The following is a 19,641-nucleotide window of genomic DNA, read 5'->3' as shown; positions in this document are numbered from 1 at the left end:
GGATGACACGAACTGCTGACCAGAACAGAGGGCATCTGAACGGTCTTTGCTGGTGGATGGAAAACATGGTCCAAGCACTTTGGAAAAACGACTGGTGGCTTTTCAGAAAAACACAGACTTACTCTACGACCTAGCAATCCCACTCCCCGGCATCTTCCTAAGAGGAATGAAAACCCATGACTTCTACATGAAGTTTTGCAGCTGCTTTCATTTTAAGAGCAAAATCGTGCAAACAGCTCCAGTGCCAACATCAGGGGAACTGGGCCTATTTATACAACGGAATACTATTCAGCAGAAAGAGGCAAACAACTCAAAACATTATGATTAAAGACAGTGAAACACAGAAGAGCACACAGTATGATTCCACTTACGTGAAGTTCTAAAGCAGGAAGGACTACCCAATGGTGGAAAGAAATCTGAACGGTGGGGGCTTCTGTGGGCCCAGGGCATGACTGGAAGATGGAACGAGGTAGTATTCTGTGTCTTGATACAGATGGCATTACACAGGCATGGGCACGTGTCAAAATGCATTGATTCGTGTATTTCTTAATACATGAATTTGTGCATACACACAAAAAGAAAAAATAATGAACTCTGGTTAATGATAAGGACACCAAATTGTTTAGGGGTAAAGTGTACCAATGTCTGCAACTTAACGTGAAATATATTAAGATCGTTAAATTGTTTTCATTACCCCATCTGCAGCTGAAAAACGCTTGTCTATATAGTTCCAGAAGAGCCACCTCATCTTTGGTCGCTTCGTGCGGTGTCCCAACTTTTCAGGGTTAATCTGTGATGGCTGAAATAATAAATACTTAGCCTCTGGGTGCCCCTTCATCAAACTGTGGAGAAACTACTAAAATAGCCTATCACTGAATCTAAAAAGCTGACTGCTACAAGCCCTCTAAAGTAGTTTCTGAAATGTCAGATGAATTAATGAATGGACAATTACATGATAAAGCAAATACAGTAAAATGTTAATGCAGGTTTCACTGTGGAATCTAGGTGGTAGCCATGAGTGTTTACTGTGCAATTATTTTTGAGTTTTCTGTACATTTGAAAATTTTCATAGTAAAATGTTGGAAAAAGAATCTAAAGATGTCAAAATATGGATGCTATCAACGTGACAGCAAAACCCCTACCGCACTGTTTTTGAGCTACACTTTAAATAAAAAAAACAAAAAAACAAAAAAAAAACCACCTTCAAAGGCTACTCACTGACCATTAAATAGAAGCTGAAGAGAATTATAGAAAACTACTACAAAGAAAAGGATAAGTAACCATAAAGCCAAGTTCAAAGCAGTGAAAAAATGCAAAAAGTTTCAGTAGGGCCGAAACGACCTGGGGCTGGGGTGTAAAGGGCACAGATTTTCACCAGCACAGAAATTACTAGTTTTTTTTTTTTTTTTGGGGGGGGGGTTGTTTGTTTTTTAAGATTTTATTGTCGGGGCGCCTGGGTGGCGCAGTCGGTTAAGCGTCCGACTTCAGCCAGGTCACGATCTCGCGGTCCGTGAGTTCGAGCCCCGCGTCGGGCTCTGGGCTGATGGCTCGGAGCCTGGAACCTGTTTCCGATTCTGTGTCTCCCTCTCTCTCTGCCCCTCCCCCGTTCATGCTCTGTCTCTCTCTGTCCCAAAAATAAAAATAAACGTTGAAAAAAAAAATTAAAAAAAAAAAAAAAGATTTTATTGTTAAGTAATCTCTACACCCAACCTAAGACTCAAATCCACATCCCCGAGACCAAGATCCACATGCCTCACCCACCAAGCCAGCCGGGCGCCCCACTAATTCGTAACCTTTTTAAGTCCAAGATCCTTCGAGTACTATCATCAACAGGAGAAGAGGCAGAGGGGCTTATGCAGAAAGGAGCCGGGTCAAAAGTGTCACGTGCTGTGGAGGTCAGGAAAATGTGGAGGGCACTACCGTCTGTGACTAGAATACATTCAGTATAGTTGTGGGGGCAGGAACCAGTCTGCATCATGTCAAGGAGAGTGTAGGAATTACAATTCATTTTAAGAAGCTTGGTTATAAAAAAAAAAAAAAAAAAAAAACCCAAAAACAAAAAAACCTTTTTCTTAAAGATGGAAGAGACATCAGGATGTTTCAGTGCTGGTGGGAATAAGTCAGCAGACTAAAGGCACAGGAAGAAACGGGACGTGACATTAAGGTCCACGATGCTAAAAAACAGGACCTGGGATCCAGTGTGCAGGTGGGAGGTCAGACCCAAGTCTTAACTGGTGCTGCATCCATTTTAACAGGAGAAAAGGTGAGGAATATCTTGCCTGGTGGCTTATTTTCTGTGAAACTGAATGTATGTTCCTTACAGAATCAAGCATTACTTTTTCTTTAATTCTCTGTGGCAGAGTATAATGTCACACATAGAGAAAACATTCAATAATATATTGGGGGGGGGGGGGGAACAAAGCCAGAAGTCTACACAAAGCCCATCTTCATAACTACAACTAAAACTGCTACAAAGTGTCTTCCACATAAATGAAGCTCTGTGTTAAATCAAGATTCACCAGAGGCACCTGGGTCAGTTAAGCATCCACCTTCAGCTCAGGTCATGATGTCGCGGTTCATGAGTTCAAGCCCTGAGTCAGGCTCTGTGCTGACAGCTCAGAGCCTGGAGTCTGTTTCGGATTCTTTGTCTTCCTCTCTCTCTCTGCACTACGCCTCCCCTGCTCACACTCTGTCTCCCTCAAAAGTAAAAAATACAAAAAAAAAAAAAAATTTAATCAAGACTCACCAACACCAGGACTCCAAAGCACGGGTATTAGAGCCACGCAGGGCCTACACTTACCTCTTGAGTAGTCACAGCAGGCAGGACATGTAGGACAGGTGATTGGAGGCTGTTTTTTGGAGTTTCTCTAATCTAACAAAGAGGCACTGACAGGAAGTATTTACTATTTCAACTATCAGACTAACAATAAAAACCTGCAACATCACTTGAACTGACCAAACTGAGACGCCTCTTCTGGAAGAACAATGTAGCACAGACAGGTGTTTTCCAGCAACAGATAAGGTAATGGAAACAATTCACTGATCCCCAACGAGTATTTTTTTTTAAATCAAACAGAACGAATTAAAATAAAACACATGACAGAATCACACCTAGGGGCACCTGGGTGGCTCAGTCAGTTAAGCGTCCGACTCTTGGTTTTGGCTCAAGTCATGATCTCACGGTTTGTGAGTTTGAGCCCCACATTGGGCTCTGTGCGGACAGCCTGGCGCCTGCTTGGGATTTTCTCTCTCTCAAAATAAAAAAGTAAACTTTAAAAAAAAATTTTAAAAATAAATCACATGTAGTTAAGGTAAGAAGCATTTTCATGAAACTTTTTCCAAATACGTATCACAGCAAAATACAAAAATGTCTTACTGTGACTGGGGCCGTGAAAAATGTGAAAACTACTGTGGGACACTAGGATGCAGAAAGATAAGGACTATAAATCAACAGGTTCTATATAAAATTATATAGCTGCATATCAAAAAAGAATGCAATCTTGCCATTTGTGACAACATGGGTAGATCTAGAAGGTACTACACTAGTTGAAGTTAGAGAAAGACAAATACCGTATGATCTCACTTGTATGTGGAACCTAAAAAAATAAAAGGAACACACAAAATAGAGACTAATAAATACAGAGAACTGGTGATTGCGGAGGCGGTGAGGATGCACAGAGAAGGAGACTAAGAGATACAAACGTCCGGTTATAAGACTGATAAGAAATGGAGATAAAAAGTACAGCACTGGGAATATAGTCAATCGTATTTTCTAATGTATATTTTTGAGAGAGAGAGATAAAACACCAGCGGGGAAGGGGCAGAGAGGGAGACAGAGAATGCGAAGCAGGGTCCAGGCTGTCCGCACAGAGCGGGATGCAGGGCTTGAACTCACGAACTGTGAGATCATAACCTGAGCCAAGGCCAGAGGCTCAACCGACTGAGCCACCCAGGCGCCCCGGGTCAGTAATATTTGAACACCTTTGTATGGTGACAGATGTTAACTACACTTACTGCGATGGCATTTCGTAACGTTTGTAGTTGCCGAATCTGTTATACACCTGAAACTAATATAATTTTGTACGTCAACTACAGTAAAAAAGAAAAACTTCTCAGCTTTGACTTCTAATGCGGTAAACATCGATAAACACGTAATCAAAAGCCCTTCGTGATCCTCAACAATTTGGAAACGTGTAAAGGGTTCTCGAGGCCCACGGCTTTGAGAACAGCTGGTCTAGTCAGTTACGCAACAAAGCAACGAAGATCAAGTTAAGGAAGTAATTTTCCTCGTTCTCCCTTTATTCCACTGTCTCGCCCACATCGCTTTTAGCCGTCCCATCGGCGAAGAGCTGGCCAACAGACTTTTGTTATGCGTTGGGAGGAGGCTGGGGAAGGTAATAAAAACCCAGGTTTTAGTAGCAAGACGGAGTCAAAGATTTTTATTAAATAATTCTGGACCTGCCCTTTCTCTGTTCCAGCTGGGCACAAGAACTGGGGCACCTACGCAGAACTCGGACAGATCAGAGTGGACAGAAGGGGCAGATACGGAAGCTTTGAGGAATAAGGGGCAGCTGCGGGGAAATTTGCCAAAATGTGGGGGGGTTGCTGCAACTCCCCACTTCCTCAGTCACCCCAGGGAGGTGTCGAGGGGTGGGTCTAAAGGGGCCGCTCCGCAGTACTGGCGGGCTCTCGTTAAGCTCCATCCCCACCAGGACCCCTTTACCGCCCCCCCCCCCCCACACACACGCGCGTCTTCGATCGTCAAAGCCCCACGACCCCCGAGGATCCTCACCACCAGCAGGTTCCTGTCCTCCACCAGCTGCCGCTTCCGGAGGATCTCCGATTTCAGAACGTCCATCTCGCTGCCCGGGTTTACGCTCGAGCTTCCCTCTCCAGCTCCTCCGTCCGAGCCTCACTCGGCCAGGCGCCGCGAACCAACACAAACAAGCTCAAACGCCGGAGGACGACTGACAGGAACCGCTTCCGGCGGAAGCTGAGGTGAGCGAGAGGACGGAAGGAAGCGCTCCAGGGCCCCTGTTGTTGACGAAGCCTCTTGGATTTGCACCCCCTGGCGGCGCCCTCCGGAAGCGCGCCTGCCGTTTATGCTAGTAGATGGAATTGAAAGCGGGCTGAAGCCCGAGTCGTGGCGCATTTTTAATGAGAAGTTATCACACCTGCTTGTACCTGCTAGTTCAGGTGCAAAAGCCTCCTCGTAGAACACTTCAATTAAGTTAACTAGGGCCAGATCTTCACTCATTATACCAGAAGTTCACATCAGAGTTCCAAGTTACCTGCTCACCAATATGAATGCACTAGAGGGGGAAAAACCTGAACAATACAATTAGCTCATACGTACAGAATAAAGGGGCAGGGTTCATTGCCAGCCCGTTAAATTTCTTGTAAAGTTAAGCAACTACATCCATTTAAGTCGTTTTGGAAGTAAATGTCTCTTCTTCCTCAGTTCTAGATTGCTTACATACCTTGGTCATAATTGAACATTTACCCTAAGCTAACTCAGATCATTTCTATGGTCATGTGTTCAGCAATCAAGATTTTCAGTGATATGATTGGAGATGTAATCAGAAATAGTTGCGTGTTTTTTAAGTCCAACCCAAGAAGAAAAACTAAATTGTGGAGAAAAATTATATCTAAGATTTTAATTTTATGTTTATAATTTATTGATGTTTTATTTTTATTTTTGAGAAAGAGAGACAGAGCGTGAGTGGAGGAGGAGCAGAGAGAGAGAGGGAGACCCAGAATCCGAAGCAGGCTCCAGGCTCTGAGCTGTCAGCACAGAGCCCAACGCGGGGCTCAAACCCACGAACTGTGAGATCATGACCTGAACCAAAGTTGGATACTTAACCGACTTCGCCACCCAGGCACCCATAAGGTTTTAATTTAAAAAGACCCTAAGAATTGTTTACAAAGCATTTATCTTTGGTTCTATGCCATTGAAGTTGTTTTTGAAATTCTAGTTAAGTCATAACTGAAAATATTTGACATGTTAGTTTTTCCTACTCAAAAAGGAAAGAAATATCATTCAGTTCCATCAATCGATACTAGGTAAGATGATTTATAAAAATAAAGATAGTAGAGAATTGTTCAGTTTACAAAGTTTTGTATACATGTGTATGTTGGTTTTACCAGAAATAGATCGACAAAAGGAAGTTTACTGACTCTCTGACCTAAGAGGCTTTGCTAATTTTTAGGGCTTTTAAAAGCTTAAAATATTTTACAGAAAAAGGGTCCTTGGGGCGCCTGGGTGGCGCAGTCGGTTAAGCGTCCGACTTCAGCCAGGTCACGATCTCGCGGTCCGGGAGTTCGAGCCCCGCGTCGGGCTCTGGGCTGATGGCTCAGAGCCTGGAGCCTGTTTCCGATTCTGTGTCTCCCTCTCTCTCTGCCCCTCGCCCGTTCATGCTCTGTCTCTCTCTGTCCCAAAAATAAATAAACGTTGAAAAAAAAATTTTTTAAATAAAAAAAAAAAAAAAGAAAAAAAAAAAAGAAAAAGGGTCCTTGAACTAATAAACATGACAACACTCTTATATGGATATCTATTTCCTGAGTCACTTTTAATTCACTAAGCAAATAATTTGTTAGCACTTTCCTGTTTTAGGGATTATTATACAAAAATCTGAATGAAGGACAGACAGAGATGACCGTAACAGTAACGGAAGTTGACAGCAAAGGGTTAGCTGGCCAATAGGAGACAGTTAAGTGTTAAACCGGAGAAAAAACTAGCTACCATAAACAGGCTTTTACATTTTAGACGTTCACTGATTTTGATGTTTCTGTAAACATGTGCACTACATCCTGATAAAAGCTTGAGATGGAACAGTGAGAGATGTGTACTTGAACAAGCAAACTGACAAGTAAGCTTTTTGGGGCGCCCTGTTGGCTCAGTCAGTTAAGTGTCTGACTTTGGCTCAGGTCATGATCGCACAGCTTGTGGGTTCGAGCCCCACGGGGGGCTCTGTGCTGACAGCTCAGAGCCTACAGCCTGCTTCAGATTCTGTGTCCCCCTCTCTCTCTGCCCCTCCCCTGCTAATGCTCTCTCTTTCTCTCAACAATAAATAAATAAACATGAAAAAAAAGTAAAAACCTGACAAGTAAGATTTTAAATAGAGAAGGGAAAAAAAGACTCTAAGGGAGAACATGTCCATTTTCAGAATATGCATCCCATTCCATAACGGCAGTTATTTAAAAAGTGAAATATTAGAAGCAACCCAAATATCTTAAACAGGGGAATGGTTAAATAAGTTGTAGTTCACACATACAATGCAATAATATGGAACATTAAAAACCAGGTTTCACAAAACATTCATTTATATGAGAATACTTGTGATATAATGCTTTGTAAAAAAAAAAGTGAACTAATAAAACTAGAAATATAGCATATGGTCTCTTTTTGGATAGAAAAGCATATAAACGTAGAAAAAAATGACTGGAAGGAAATATATCAAATTGTCAGGTTGTTATCGGTCAAGAGTAACCACTGGTGATTCTTCTTTTCTTCTTCATGCCATAATTTGACACACATTCCATAATGTGGAGAAAATATCCAGAGAGCAGTCATATTTTAATTATTGACATTCATTACACATTTTTCTAGCGTATCTACTTTAGAAATTATGTATGATAAATTGTAAATAATGCCATTAAAAGAAAGCAAAGGACTGGACAAAAAGACATTTGTGTAAATCTTCATAATTGTGTAAATCTTCATAAATCTTCATAAGTGTCCTTCTGTGAGCTCTGCACTGCGATCTCGAGGTCGTGAATTCAAGCCCTACATTGTGTGTAGGTATTACTAAAAAAAATAAATAAAATAAAACTTAGAAAAGGAAGAAAGGAAAGACTGGTCATTGTCTATGGGAAGAGATAGTCAAAACCAACATAAGATGGATGAGACTATTGCTCTGGTGGAGTAACTCTTCCAAAAAAAAGATTATTTGTCATTTCTGAAGGGTGGAAGAAATACCAAAGTAACCAGAATGACCTGGGGTTTTTTGTTGCTGTCCTAACGGATAGAATGTAACTTTTTAAAAAGCTGCCTAATCTAGGGGTGCCTGGGTGGCTCAGTCAGTTGGGCATCCAACTTTGGCTCAGGTCATGATCTCACGGTTTGTGGGTTCGAGCCCTGCATCGGGCTCTGTGCTGACAGCTCAGAGCCTGGGGCCTGCTTCGGGTTCTGGCTCTCCCTCTCTCTCTGCCCCTCCCCTGCTCATGCTCTGTCCTCTGTCACTCAGAAACAAAAAACAAACAAACAACAACAAAAAAGCATTAAAATACTTAAAAATAAATAAATAAAATATCAACCAGCATTCATGTCAGAGCTAGACTCACTCATCCTTTATACCCACAGACTGGCTGGGGAGACAAGAGTTCTACAGAAATCAATGAAAGCATTCGGTGAGATTCAACGGGGTATACGGGCTTTACAATAAGAGTGCTGTATAGCTCATCATTACTTAAAATTGTGTCCTCCGCATCCCCTAGATCAGTAAAAATTACATGAATACATGTGCACACTTCTTTTCCTCCAGAGAGACAATTTTGAAGCATTCACCAGCACAGTACGGGCCATCATCCATGTCCTACAGGGGCGTGGCTAAACTGTTTAGCAAAGAAGGCTGTGCTATCAAGAAGGAAGAGTAAAATAGATTTGCAAAAAGACCCGTGAATGACAGATCGTGGAAAACAGTCCCTGAGACCCTCTGGAGTTCCAATTCTCTACGAGAATTCTTCCACAAGTCCAGCTTGCTCCTCCATACCAAAACAAACAAACACTACTGAATCCTTATACGGTATTTCTACCCTGCCAAGGTGCACTTTCTTCACATTTCACGTTTCTGAATTCAGGATGTATCTTACAAGCAATGTGTTTGTAGTGAGTGCTGTGGTGCTCTATCCAGAAACTCTCTGAAGAGAGGGCCAAGGCACCTGTCGCCCATCTGCTGGAAATAGGGGGCGCACAGCTACAGCCCACCCCCGGGCACAGCCCGGGGCTATGGGGCTCAGCCAAGGCTCCAGGCCCTCCCAGCAGGGCGTTCATACCCAAAGACCGAGCAACCCACGGACACGGAGATTCCAAGGCCCAGCTCGGTTGCCTCGATTTAGAGTATCTCAAAGGGTCCTTCTCACTGCAGAGCTCTCGATGGGGTCACAGGAGATCTGCCAAACGCTGCTTGTTCCCTCCCAGCTGCATCTCCAAGAACAGTCTCTAGGAAACCATGAACACTTGTATGCGGAAGAAAGAAATGCGTTGATCCGTAGGCACAGGTATTTTGGTTCATTTGTTAGGAGACTATTAACCCGGCATTCCAGTTTTTACAGGAGTCATTTTCATAAATATGGTTAGCCAGTCACTCCAGAGCCTGACCCAAACCTGGCAACACAAGCAAACCTGAATTTCAGGCTGCTAAAGTTTAGGAGGAAGGGCTGAGATCCTGACTGGGCTACGAATACCCACGGCGCTGTGAAGCCCAGGCTGGGAGACCCGCTGGCAATGCCCACGGATGTCTCTGTCTCGAATTTGTGCCGAGATCACACCAGAGGGCACAGTCCATACACCCGGTCAGCCCCCTTCCCTTCTTCCCGGGTTGCTTCTTGTCCGCTGTGCTCTCCCGGGGTATTCTCTTTGTACTGTTTCCTTAGTGGGGTGCGGACAACAAATGAAATAGAGGGCTGAGGAGAAAAAAAATTCAAGACCAGGAATAAGAAAGAAGAATTAACCTAGGATACAAAAAGCACTGAAGGAAATATGAGAAATTCCACCTGCGACACAATGGTAATAAATCCAAAAACCCAAAAGATACGATTTCTCAACAAAAACTTAAGCTACCAAATTTGTTCTGCCCAAAGTAGAAAACAGAAATAAGCAATTGCAGCGGAGAGAAAGAAAAGGGGATTATAGATTCCCCATTCAAAAAGCACTAGGACCAGGGCGCCGGGGCGGCTCAGTCGGTTAAGCATCCGACTTTGGCTCAGGTCATGATCTCACATTCGTGGGTTCGAGCCCTGCATTGGGCTCTGTGCTGACAGCTCGGAGCCCAGAGCCCGTTTCAGATTCTGTGTCTCCCTTTCTCACTGCCCCTCCCCCACTCGTGCTCTCTCTCTCTCTCTCTCTCTCTCTCTCTCAAAAATAAAAATATTTTGAGGAGGGCACTTGTTGGGATGAGCCCTGGGTGTTGTATGTAAGGGATGAACCACAGGAATCTACCCCCAAAACCAAGAGCACACTGTATACACTGTATGTTAGCCGATTTGACAATAAATTATATTTAAAAAATAATAAAAACATTTAAAAAATTTTTTTTAATTTAAAAAGCACCAGATCCTGATGTGTCCGTTGCATGTGATCTTTAAAGAACAGAAATTCAAACTTTCTGGCTCAGAGCCCCTCTCTATTCTTCAAAATTCTTGAGGAACTCAGAAAGGCTTTGTTTACATAAGTTAGACCTATCAATACCATACTAGAGATTAAAACAGGAAAAAAAAACTCATTGAAAAAGATGACATATTCATATAAATAATTTTGTGAAAAATATTTTCAAACAACTTAAAGTGAAGAATGGTATCTTTTACATTATTGTACATCCCCCCCTTTTTTTTTTAGAGACAGAGAGAGCAGGGGAGAGGCAGTGGGAGAGAGAGAGAGAGAGAGAGAGAGAGAGAGAGAGAGAATCCCAAGCAGGCTCCACACCGGCATGGAGCCCGCCAGGGAGGAGCCCAAAGCAGGGCATGATCCCACGACCATGACATCACAACCTGAGCCAAAACCAAGAGTCGGACTGTCAATCAACTGAGCCACCTGGTGCCCCTCCTTTTTTTTTTTTTTAGTGTCAGCCTCTTTGATGTCTGTCCTAAGTAAAAAAAGAAATCCAGATTCTCATATCTGCTTCTGCATTCAATCTGTTATAATATCTTATTTTATTCGAACTACATGAAGAAAGTCTGTTCTCACACAGATATGTAGGTGGAAACGTGAATATCTTTATTATTTTTTTTAAGTAAGCTCTACACCCAACGTGGGGTTTGAACTCATGACCTCCGGATCAAGAGACACATGCTCTACTGACTGAGCCAGCCAGGTGCCCCAAGAAGAGTGTCTTTATCAGACAATTGTGGACATTCTTCTTTGATGGTACACCCAAACACGACAAGTGGTAGTTTTCTTTTTGTTGTTGTTGTTTTAATGTTTATCCATTTTTGTGACAGAGAGAGAGAGAGAGAGAGCACAAGCAAGGGAGGGGCGGAGAGAGGGAGAGGGAGACACAGAATGTGAAGCAGGCTCCAGGCTCTGAGCTGTGGGTACAGAGTGTGCTCACGAACCCCGAGTCATGACCTGAGCCAAAATCAGATGCTTAGCCGACTGAGCCACCCAGACACCCCGACAGGTGGTAGTTTTCCAAAAGTTAGTTGCAGTGTGGAATTCATCAAAAACCATATTGATAAACTCTTCATACTCCTTTACATTAAAATCCGTTGGCCCATCTTGAAGTTTGAATGTATCCTTTAGTTGTGCATAATTTTGTAACATCATGCATTGGTCATTTGGAAAATATTAGTTCACTGATTCACGTGAATCTTCCAAATGTTGACACTCTACTACACAATATTTTTAAAACCACATCCATTAATATCACCCCTCCATCTCATCAGAAAAGCCTTTTAATTATTGGGAAGCTATTAAGCTCATGGTGGCAGACACAATTTACTAATTGTAAAATGCTAATTTTTACTGAAAGCTCATATTTTATCACTAGCAACAAATATTGCCCTTTGTTTTCTCTAGGCGACAGGCTCACTTTGTTGATTTGCAAGAAAACATCTGCCAAATATCCAAATCTGAATACCCAAATCTGAATAACTGTATTTGACCATTGGTTATTCTTTTTTTTTTAATTTTTTCAATCTTTATTTATTTTTGAGAGAGAGAGACAGAGTGAGAGTGGGGGAGGGGCAGAGAGCGAGAGGGAGACACAGAATCTGAAGCAGACTCCAGGCTCTGAGCTGTTAGCACAGAGCCTGATGCGGGCCTCGAACCCACAAACGGCGAGATCATGACCTGAGCTGAAATCAAGTCAGACACTTAACCAACGGAGCCACCCAGGTGCCCCTTTTTAAGAACATTTTTAAGTGAAACTGACTTCTGTGTGTGTGACCACATGGGGATGTAGAATATGACTCCCTGTGCAATTTAGTGACCTCGTTCGATTCCTACCAACACACCAGCAAACTCGCTATTGCCTTTGTAAATTCAGCGCCAATGTCAACTTTTGAAAGGTAATATATAAATTCCATGTTTCACTTACAATTTTCACAGAGCAGGGTTTCATAATGGGAGATAATTATCTTAAAGATCACGTGGAAATAGACGTTTCCAATAATGGTCACGAAAATGGTGAAAAAGTGTAGGAGATCGTTGCTTTGGGCCTGAAGAACTTACTGCTCTAGGGACTGCTGTCCCACCATAAACAACTAGAAAAGCAGTTGTAAACTAAACTGTTTTTCAGACATTGGACAACAGACTACAATCAGGCTCTGATTCCTAAGAGAAGGAAAACAAATGAGGTGAGCCCTAGCCCTGGATTATTACCTGGAGACAGTTTCCAGGATACAGCACAGGTACAGGAAACCTAAACAGGGCCGAGTTGTCTCACTGAGATCAGGAAAAAGTGCTGGCAGATTGAGGAAGCTACATTTGTGGGGCAGAGCACCAGAGACGAGAGAGGTGTCCAGGGGGAGAGCTCGAGAGATCTGCAGAGGGGACCCTTCAAATCATTGGCAGATCAAATCCTGATCTGCATGTTTGGATTAAAAAAAAAAATTTTTTTTAATGTTTACTTTTAGAGAGAGAGAGAGAGAGAGAGAGAGAGAGAGAGTGGGGGAGGGGCAGAGAGAAAGGGAGACACAGAATCCGAAGCAGGCTCCAGGCTCTGAGCCGTCAGCCCAAATCCCAATGGGGGGCTCGAACTCACAGAGTAGGAGATCATGACCTAATCCGCAGCCAGACGCTTAACCAACTGAGCCACCCAGGTGCCCCTGATCTGCATATGTTTGGATGAAACTCCCAAGACTGAATAAGAACCACTATAAAGCAGTGGGCCATGCAATGCCCAGAGTCTACACCGGAATGGACATTGTCCAGACACAGAATAAAATCTTCAGAAAGGAATCACCCAAGTTGTGTGCCTAAATTATCCTAGACTGAAGACTGCTTTGATTCACCCTAACACAGCAAAAAAAGCAATCCTCAAAAGGATCACACTAATTCTAAGTAACTTAACTGCCCGTCAGCTCAAAGGCTTGTATTTTTGAAGGAATACAACAAAATCCCACACCCAACAGCATAAAAATCCAGCGTCCTGAGATCCAAACACAATTGCCAGACATGCAGAAAACATAATCTATATCCAGGAGAAAAACCAATCAATATAAGATCACCTAGAAATGACAGAGATGATGAAATGGGAGAGCTTCTAAACCAGCAGTTCTAAATATCTTCTAGATACTCAAGAATCCAGAGGAAAACATAAACATAATAAAAAGAGAAATGGAAGAAAACGAGACCCAAATGGAACTTCTAGAGATGAAAAACACAATATCTTAAATTAACAAAAAAGTATACACAGCATGAGTGACCAGTAGAACAATATCAAGCAGTCTAGCATATCTGTAATTGGGGCCTCAGGAAGTCATAGGTGGGGGGGGGGGTGGATATTTCAAGAAACAATGGGCAGAATGTTTCTAAATTTGACGAAGACTAGAAATCACACAGATCCAAGAAGCTCATGAACCCAGGAGAAAACCACACCAAAGCCCAACATAATCAAGTGAGACACAGTGATAAAGGAATATTTTAAATTTTTTTTTCAACATTTATTTATTTTTTGGGACAGAGAGAGACAGAGCATGAACGGGGGAGGGGCAGAGAAAGAGGGAGACACAGAATCGGAAACAGGCTCCAGGCTCTGAGCCATCAGCCCAGAGCCCGATGCGGGGCTCAAACTCACAGACCGCGAGATCGTGACCTGGCCGAAGTCGGACGCTTAACCGACTGCGCCACCCAGGCGCCCCATAAAGGAATATTTTAAAGCTGCCCTCCCAGAAGTCATTACATAAAGAGCAAAGAAAAGAATGACTGCAGAGTTCCTGTTAGAAATCACACAAGCTAGAAGACAAAGGAACAACATTTTTAAAGTATTGAAGGAAAAAACTGCCAGCCTAGAATTCTACACTCAGCAACAGTATCTATTAAAAATGGAAATGAACTAAAGATTATTTTTCGACAAAAAAAAAATGTTGAAAAGATTTATCAGCAAGCCTGCACTACAAGAAATGCTGAAGTTCTTCAAATGGAAGAAAAATAAAGCAAAAGAACTAAGAATAGTACAGAAATGCTGAACATGTGGATAAAATATAAAAGATGTTTCCTAATTTTTTAACATCTCTAACAAAAAAGGCAACAGAGAAACAAAAGCAAAAATGAACTACGGGGACCTCATCAAGATAAAAAAAAGCTTCTGCACAGTGAAGGAAACAATCAACAAACCTAAAAGGCAACTGACGGAATGGGAGAAGATATTTGCAAATGACATATCTGATAAAGGATTAGTATCCAAAATCTATAAAGAACTCATCAAACTCAACACCCCAAAAATAAATTATCCAGTTAAGAAATGGGCAGAAGACATGAATAGACATTTTTCCGAAGCAGACATCCCGAAGGCTAACAGACACATGAAAAGATGCTCAACTCATCGTCAGGAAAATATAAATCAAAACCATGTTGAGATACCACCTCCCACCTGTCAGAATGGCTAAAATGAACAACACAATAAACAGCAAGTGTTGGCGAGGATGCAGAAAAAGGGGAACCTTCTTGCTCTGTTGGTGGGAATGCAAACTGGTGCAGCCACTCTGGAGTACAGTATGGAAGTTTGTCAGAAAGTTAAAAATAGAGCTACCCTACGATCCAGCAATTGCACTACTAGGTACTTATCCAACGGATACAAAAATGCTGATTCAAAGAGGTACCTGCACCCCAATGTTTACAGTAGCATTAGCAACAATGGCCAAACTATGGAAAGAGCCCACATGTCCATTGACTGATGAATGGATAAGGAAGATGTGGTATATATATATACAATGGAATATCACTCAGCCACCAAAAAGAATGAATGCTTGCCATTTGCAATGACATGGATGGAGCTGGAGTGGATTATGCTAAACAAAACAAGTCAGTCAGAGAAAGACAAATACCATACGATTTCACTCATACGCGGAATTTAAGAAACAAAACAGATGAACATATGGGGGGGGGGAAGAAAAAGAAAAAAGAAAGAGGGAAACAAACCACAAGAGACTCTTAAAGGTAGAGAACAAACGGAGGGTTGCTGGAGGGAGGGAGGTGGGGAATGGTCTCGGTGGGTGATGGTATTAGGACACTTGTTATCATGAGCACTGGGTACTATATGTAAGTGATGAATCACTGAATTCTACTTCAGAAACCAATGTTGCATTGTATGTTACCTACCTAGAATATAAATGAAAATCTGAAAAGAAAATAAATAAGTAAAAGGAAGGCAACAGATGATTTACATCAATAAGTGCATTAAATATAAACTGCCTAAACAGCATACTTGAAAAGTAGAGATTATCAGGTGGACTTAAAAAAAAAAAACCCAAGGCCCAACTATATGATGTCCACAAGAATCCTAGTTGAAGCATAAAAACACAAATAAGTTAAAGGTGAAAGGATACATGCATGCCACCACTAATAAAAGAAATTGGGAATGGCTATATTAACATCAGACAAAGTAAACTTTGGAATAGGGAATATTATTAAGGAGAAAGAGGGATATTTTATAATGATAAGGACGTTGAAGTATTGAGACGACATACAATCCTAAATGTACATGTATCTAATAACATAGCATCAAAATACATAAGCAAAAACTGTTAGAATTGAAAAGTAAACAAGTCAACAATTATAGGTAGAGATTTCCCTATATTACTATCAGTAATTGATAGAGTAAGTGGACAGAAAATCAGTATAAAATACAAGAGGCTTGAACATTACCCAACTAACATGAGCCAATCAAAATTTAGAGAATGCTGTAGCCTGAACTTGAGAATGCATACATGCTCTTTGACTTAATTTTTCACGTGAGCTCTACACCCAACATGGGGCTTGAACTCATGGCCCTGAGATCAAGAGTCACACGCTCTACCAAGAGAGCCAGATAGATACCCCTATACACGTGCTCTTTTAAAGTCCATTTGGAATATGCACTAAGACAGATCATATTCTGGGACATTAAACATGTCTCAATAAATTCAAAACAATTAAAACCATACAATGCATATTCTCTGATAACAAACTAAAGTAGGAATCAGTAACAGAAAAATAACTAGCAAAATCCCCAAATAACGGAAATTAAATACACTTATAAATAACTCATAGAGTCAGAGAAGAAATCACAAGGGAAATCAGAAAGTATTTCAGGGGCGCTGGGGAGGCTCAGTTGGTTAAGCATCCGACTTCACCTCAGGTCACAATCTCACAGTCTGTGAGCTCAAGCCCCACATCAGGCTCCGCACCGACAGCTCAGAGCCTGGAGCCCACTTCAGATTCTACGTCTCCCTCTCTCTCTGCCCCTCCCCACTCACTCTCTGTCTCTCTCTCAAAAATAAAATGAAAACATAAAAAAAAAATTTTTTAAGTATTTCAGACTGAATGAAAATTAAAACACAAGACATAAAAATGCAGAAATCTGCAGGCCTTGATAGATTCACTGGAGAAGTTACCAAATATTTAAAGAAGCATTATCACAAATTTGGGACAGTTTCTGCCAGAAATGGGAAAGGAAGGAATGCTTCCCACCTCATTTTATGAGGCCGGAATTCCCCTGATACCAAAACCAAAGACAGTACAGAAAAAGAAAATAATAAACCAGTATCTCTCATAAAGTTCAGGCACAAAATTCCTTAACAAAATGTTGGTAAATGGAACTCAACAATGTGTAAACAGAATCACGTACCTTAATGAAGTGCTATGTAAGGCTGTGTTTCAACATCCAGGAATCAATCAATGTAATCCACCATACCAATCAGCTAAAGAAGAAAAAGCATGTGACTTAATTGACAAAGAGAAAAAAAGCATTTGACAAAATCCAACACCCAAAGCCAAAAGACAGCAAACTTGGAAAAAGAGCATTTACAAAAAAACTACAGCTAATATCATATTAAATGGTGAAAGACTGAATGGTTCCCCATTCGGTTGGAGAAAGAACCCAAATGTATGCCAACTAATAAACGGATAAATAAATTGTGGTACAATCCATTCAAAGGAGTACTATTCTGCAATAAAAAAGGAACAAGTAGCTAAGACAAGCAACAACATGCAAAAGTTATAAAACATTGTGCTAGGTGAAATATCCTGGACACAAAATACCATAATACTGCATGATTCCATCCACATGAATTTTTAAATTTTTTTTTTTAATGTTTACTTATTTTTGAGAGGGAGAGAGACAGAGCATGAGTGTGGGAGGGGCAGAGAGAGAGGGAGACACAGAATCGGAAGCAGGCTCCAGGCTCTGACTCCAGGCTCTGAGCTGTCAACACAGAGCTGGATGCGGGGCTCAAAGTCACCAACTGTGAGATCATGACCTGAGCCGAAGTTGGACGCTTAACAGACTGAGCCACCCAGGTGCCCGTGCACATGAATTCTTAAACAGTTAAAACAATAGTGATAGAAAGCAGATCAGTGATTGCCAGGAGCTGGGGTTTGGGCTGACAATTGAATACAAAGGGGCAGGAAGAAATTTCTGGAGGCGGGGTGGGGGGAGGATGGGAATATTACATATCATGAAAAGGTAGAAGAGACACTTCTAGAACCTCCCTAAACTCCCTATCATCTGATATATTCCACACTCCGACCGCACTTAACATGCACTACCATTCTTTTCTCTTGTCTGAATCACCACACCCAAAAGTATACACACTTCACCAGTATTTGGAGGAAGGCCCTATTTGTGACAATAGCTGCTACAGTCCACAGCACCCAAAAGGAGGGACAAACATTGCGAGTTGGCAATGGCAGTGGTCACGAGAAAAGCTGGCTACAAACAGCCCCCAAGTGTCAGAAAAATCTATCAAGACACATTTATATGCTGTATTTCATCAATTTTAAGATGCTCTTTTTTTTTAATATATATACACCTTTTAACTTCTCTGAAACAGGGACGCATCACCTTTCAGTTGCTGACACCATGCCATTAAAATTGGGTGTGTTTCTTTTTCTTAGTGGTAAATTTCTTGTAATGGTGAACCTCAGAATTGATAGCTTCCACAGAGTCCATAAACTGCAGAATGGCTGGGCAGCGGACGCACAGGGCTCTGCTGTGGCTGACAAGGGTAAGATAGCAGAGATGGGAGCCACGGCAGAATCAAGACTGGAAGCCACGTCCTGGGCCGGAGTCTCCATGTCACGTATGGAATCATCAGCCCTGTCGCCGCCTATTTCTGTCCCCGGTTAAGGCCAAGGGGGATACCCTGGCAAACGGTGCCAACCGACTTCGGAACGGGAAGTCACTACTAGAAGTGGCTGGAAGAGATAGTGGTCGGGCAAGGTAACAAGAGCAGGTCACCTCTCCAGCAGGTGGCATCACAAACAGAAAAGACAGATATAATGGACTTGGGCCTGGCTTACTCAAGGAAGAGCGGGGTCAGCTAAGTGCACTGTGAAATTCAGTAACTAAGGACCTTGTTACTGTGCTGCTAGTGGACTAGGGAACAGAGGCTCAGTACTTTAATTACTTAATCCTTCTGGACTTCAATTTCTTCCTCTGGAAAATGGGGGATAATAGTAATGCCTACCTGAAAGAATTGGTGTGTTGGTTCAAAAGAATTAAAGGCTAAAAACAGGGCCAGGCATATGTAAGTACTCAATGCTTTTACGTTACCATTATGGTCGTTTTCGTAAATATTTTTTTTTTTTTGAAAGAGAGAGAGAGAGTAAGGTAGGGGCAGAAAGAGAAGGAGAGAGAGAATCCCAAACAGGCTCCTCACTGCCAACGCAGTGCCCGATGTGGGGCTTGAACTCACAAACTGTGAAATCATGACCTGAGCTGAAACCAAGAGTCAGATACTTAACTGATTGAGGCACCCCTCCGTAACTATCTGAAAATGCATCTATTCACTTATTCATTCTTTCAACATTTGTTTAGCAGTTATGATGCTAAAACCTGAATAGTGTCTTGTTCGCTACTGTTCGTTATGTCATTAATTCGTTTAGCGATGGCCAGTAGCAAATGCCAATTCCTCCTGATTCTTACTGATCTTCCTCAATATATTTCTTTCTGTTTCGTCCTCCTGCCAGTTAGGCAATTGATCGAACACAGGGCCAGAGGTTTTTACTCTTTACATTAAAACCAATACTACTGACTCATCATAAAATATACAGTGTCAACAATGACTTAAAAAGATACTTAAGACTGACTGAAGAAAGAAAAATCGAAAATGGCTTTGTCACATAAGGAGGTGTGCCTGTAGGTCAGTCAGTTGCAAAATAAAAATAATACTTCACTGGCAAAGATTTGGAGAGAAACAAATGAGATGATGGATGTCAAAATG

General features: G+C 41.9%; 1 protein-coding gene and 1 long non-coding RNA gene across 3 annotated transcripts in view; both read right to left on the bottom strand.

The window, feature by feature from the left end:
• Window positions 1-5,361, bottom strand: part of PRPF18 (pre-mRNA processing factor 18) — a 50,098-nt gene extending 44,737 nt beyond the window's left edge. The window contains exon 1 of one of the 2 annotated variants that reach the window (XM_043563987.1): window positions 4,793-5,361. In XM_043563987.1, coding sequence (XP_043419922.1) covers window positions 4,793-4,858 — 66 coding nt within the window. In that variant the 5' untranslated portion in view covers window positions 4,859-5,361. The remainder of the gene's footprint in view (window positions 1-4,792) is intronic. The other variant, XM_043563988.1, reaches the window with a different exon arrangement.
• A 2,914-nt stretch (window positions 5,362-8,275) lies between these two features.
• LOC122473253 lies at window positions 8,276-19,073 on the bottom strand. The gene is made up of 3 exons (XR_006294632.1): window positions 18,261-19,073; window positions 17,046-17,118; window positions 8,276-9,684 (listed from the first exon to the last, which is right to left on the bottom strand). It is a non-coding gene; the product is annotated as an uncharacterized LOC122473253 (long non-coding RNA).
• Window positions 19,074-19,641: the final 568 nt, after the last annotated feature.

The sequence above is a fragment of the Prionailurus bengalensis genome, chromosome B4 (assembly GCF_016509475.1).
Source record: "Prionailurus bengalensis isolate Pbe53 chromosome B4, Fcat_Pben_1.1_paternal_pri, whole genome shotgun sequence".
NCBI classification, from domain to species: Eukaryota; Metazoa; Chordata; class Mammalia; order Carnivora; family Felidae; genus Prionailurus; species Prionailurus bengalensis.
The sequence above is the reverse complement of the archived record's forward strand: the minus strand, read 5'-3'. Positions and strand labels throughout refer to the sequence as shown.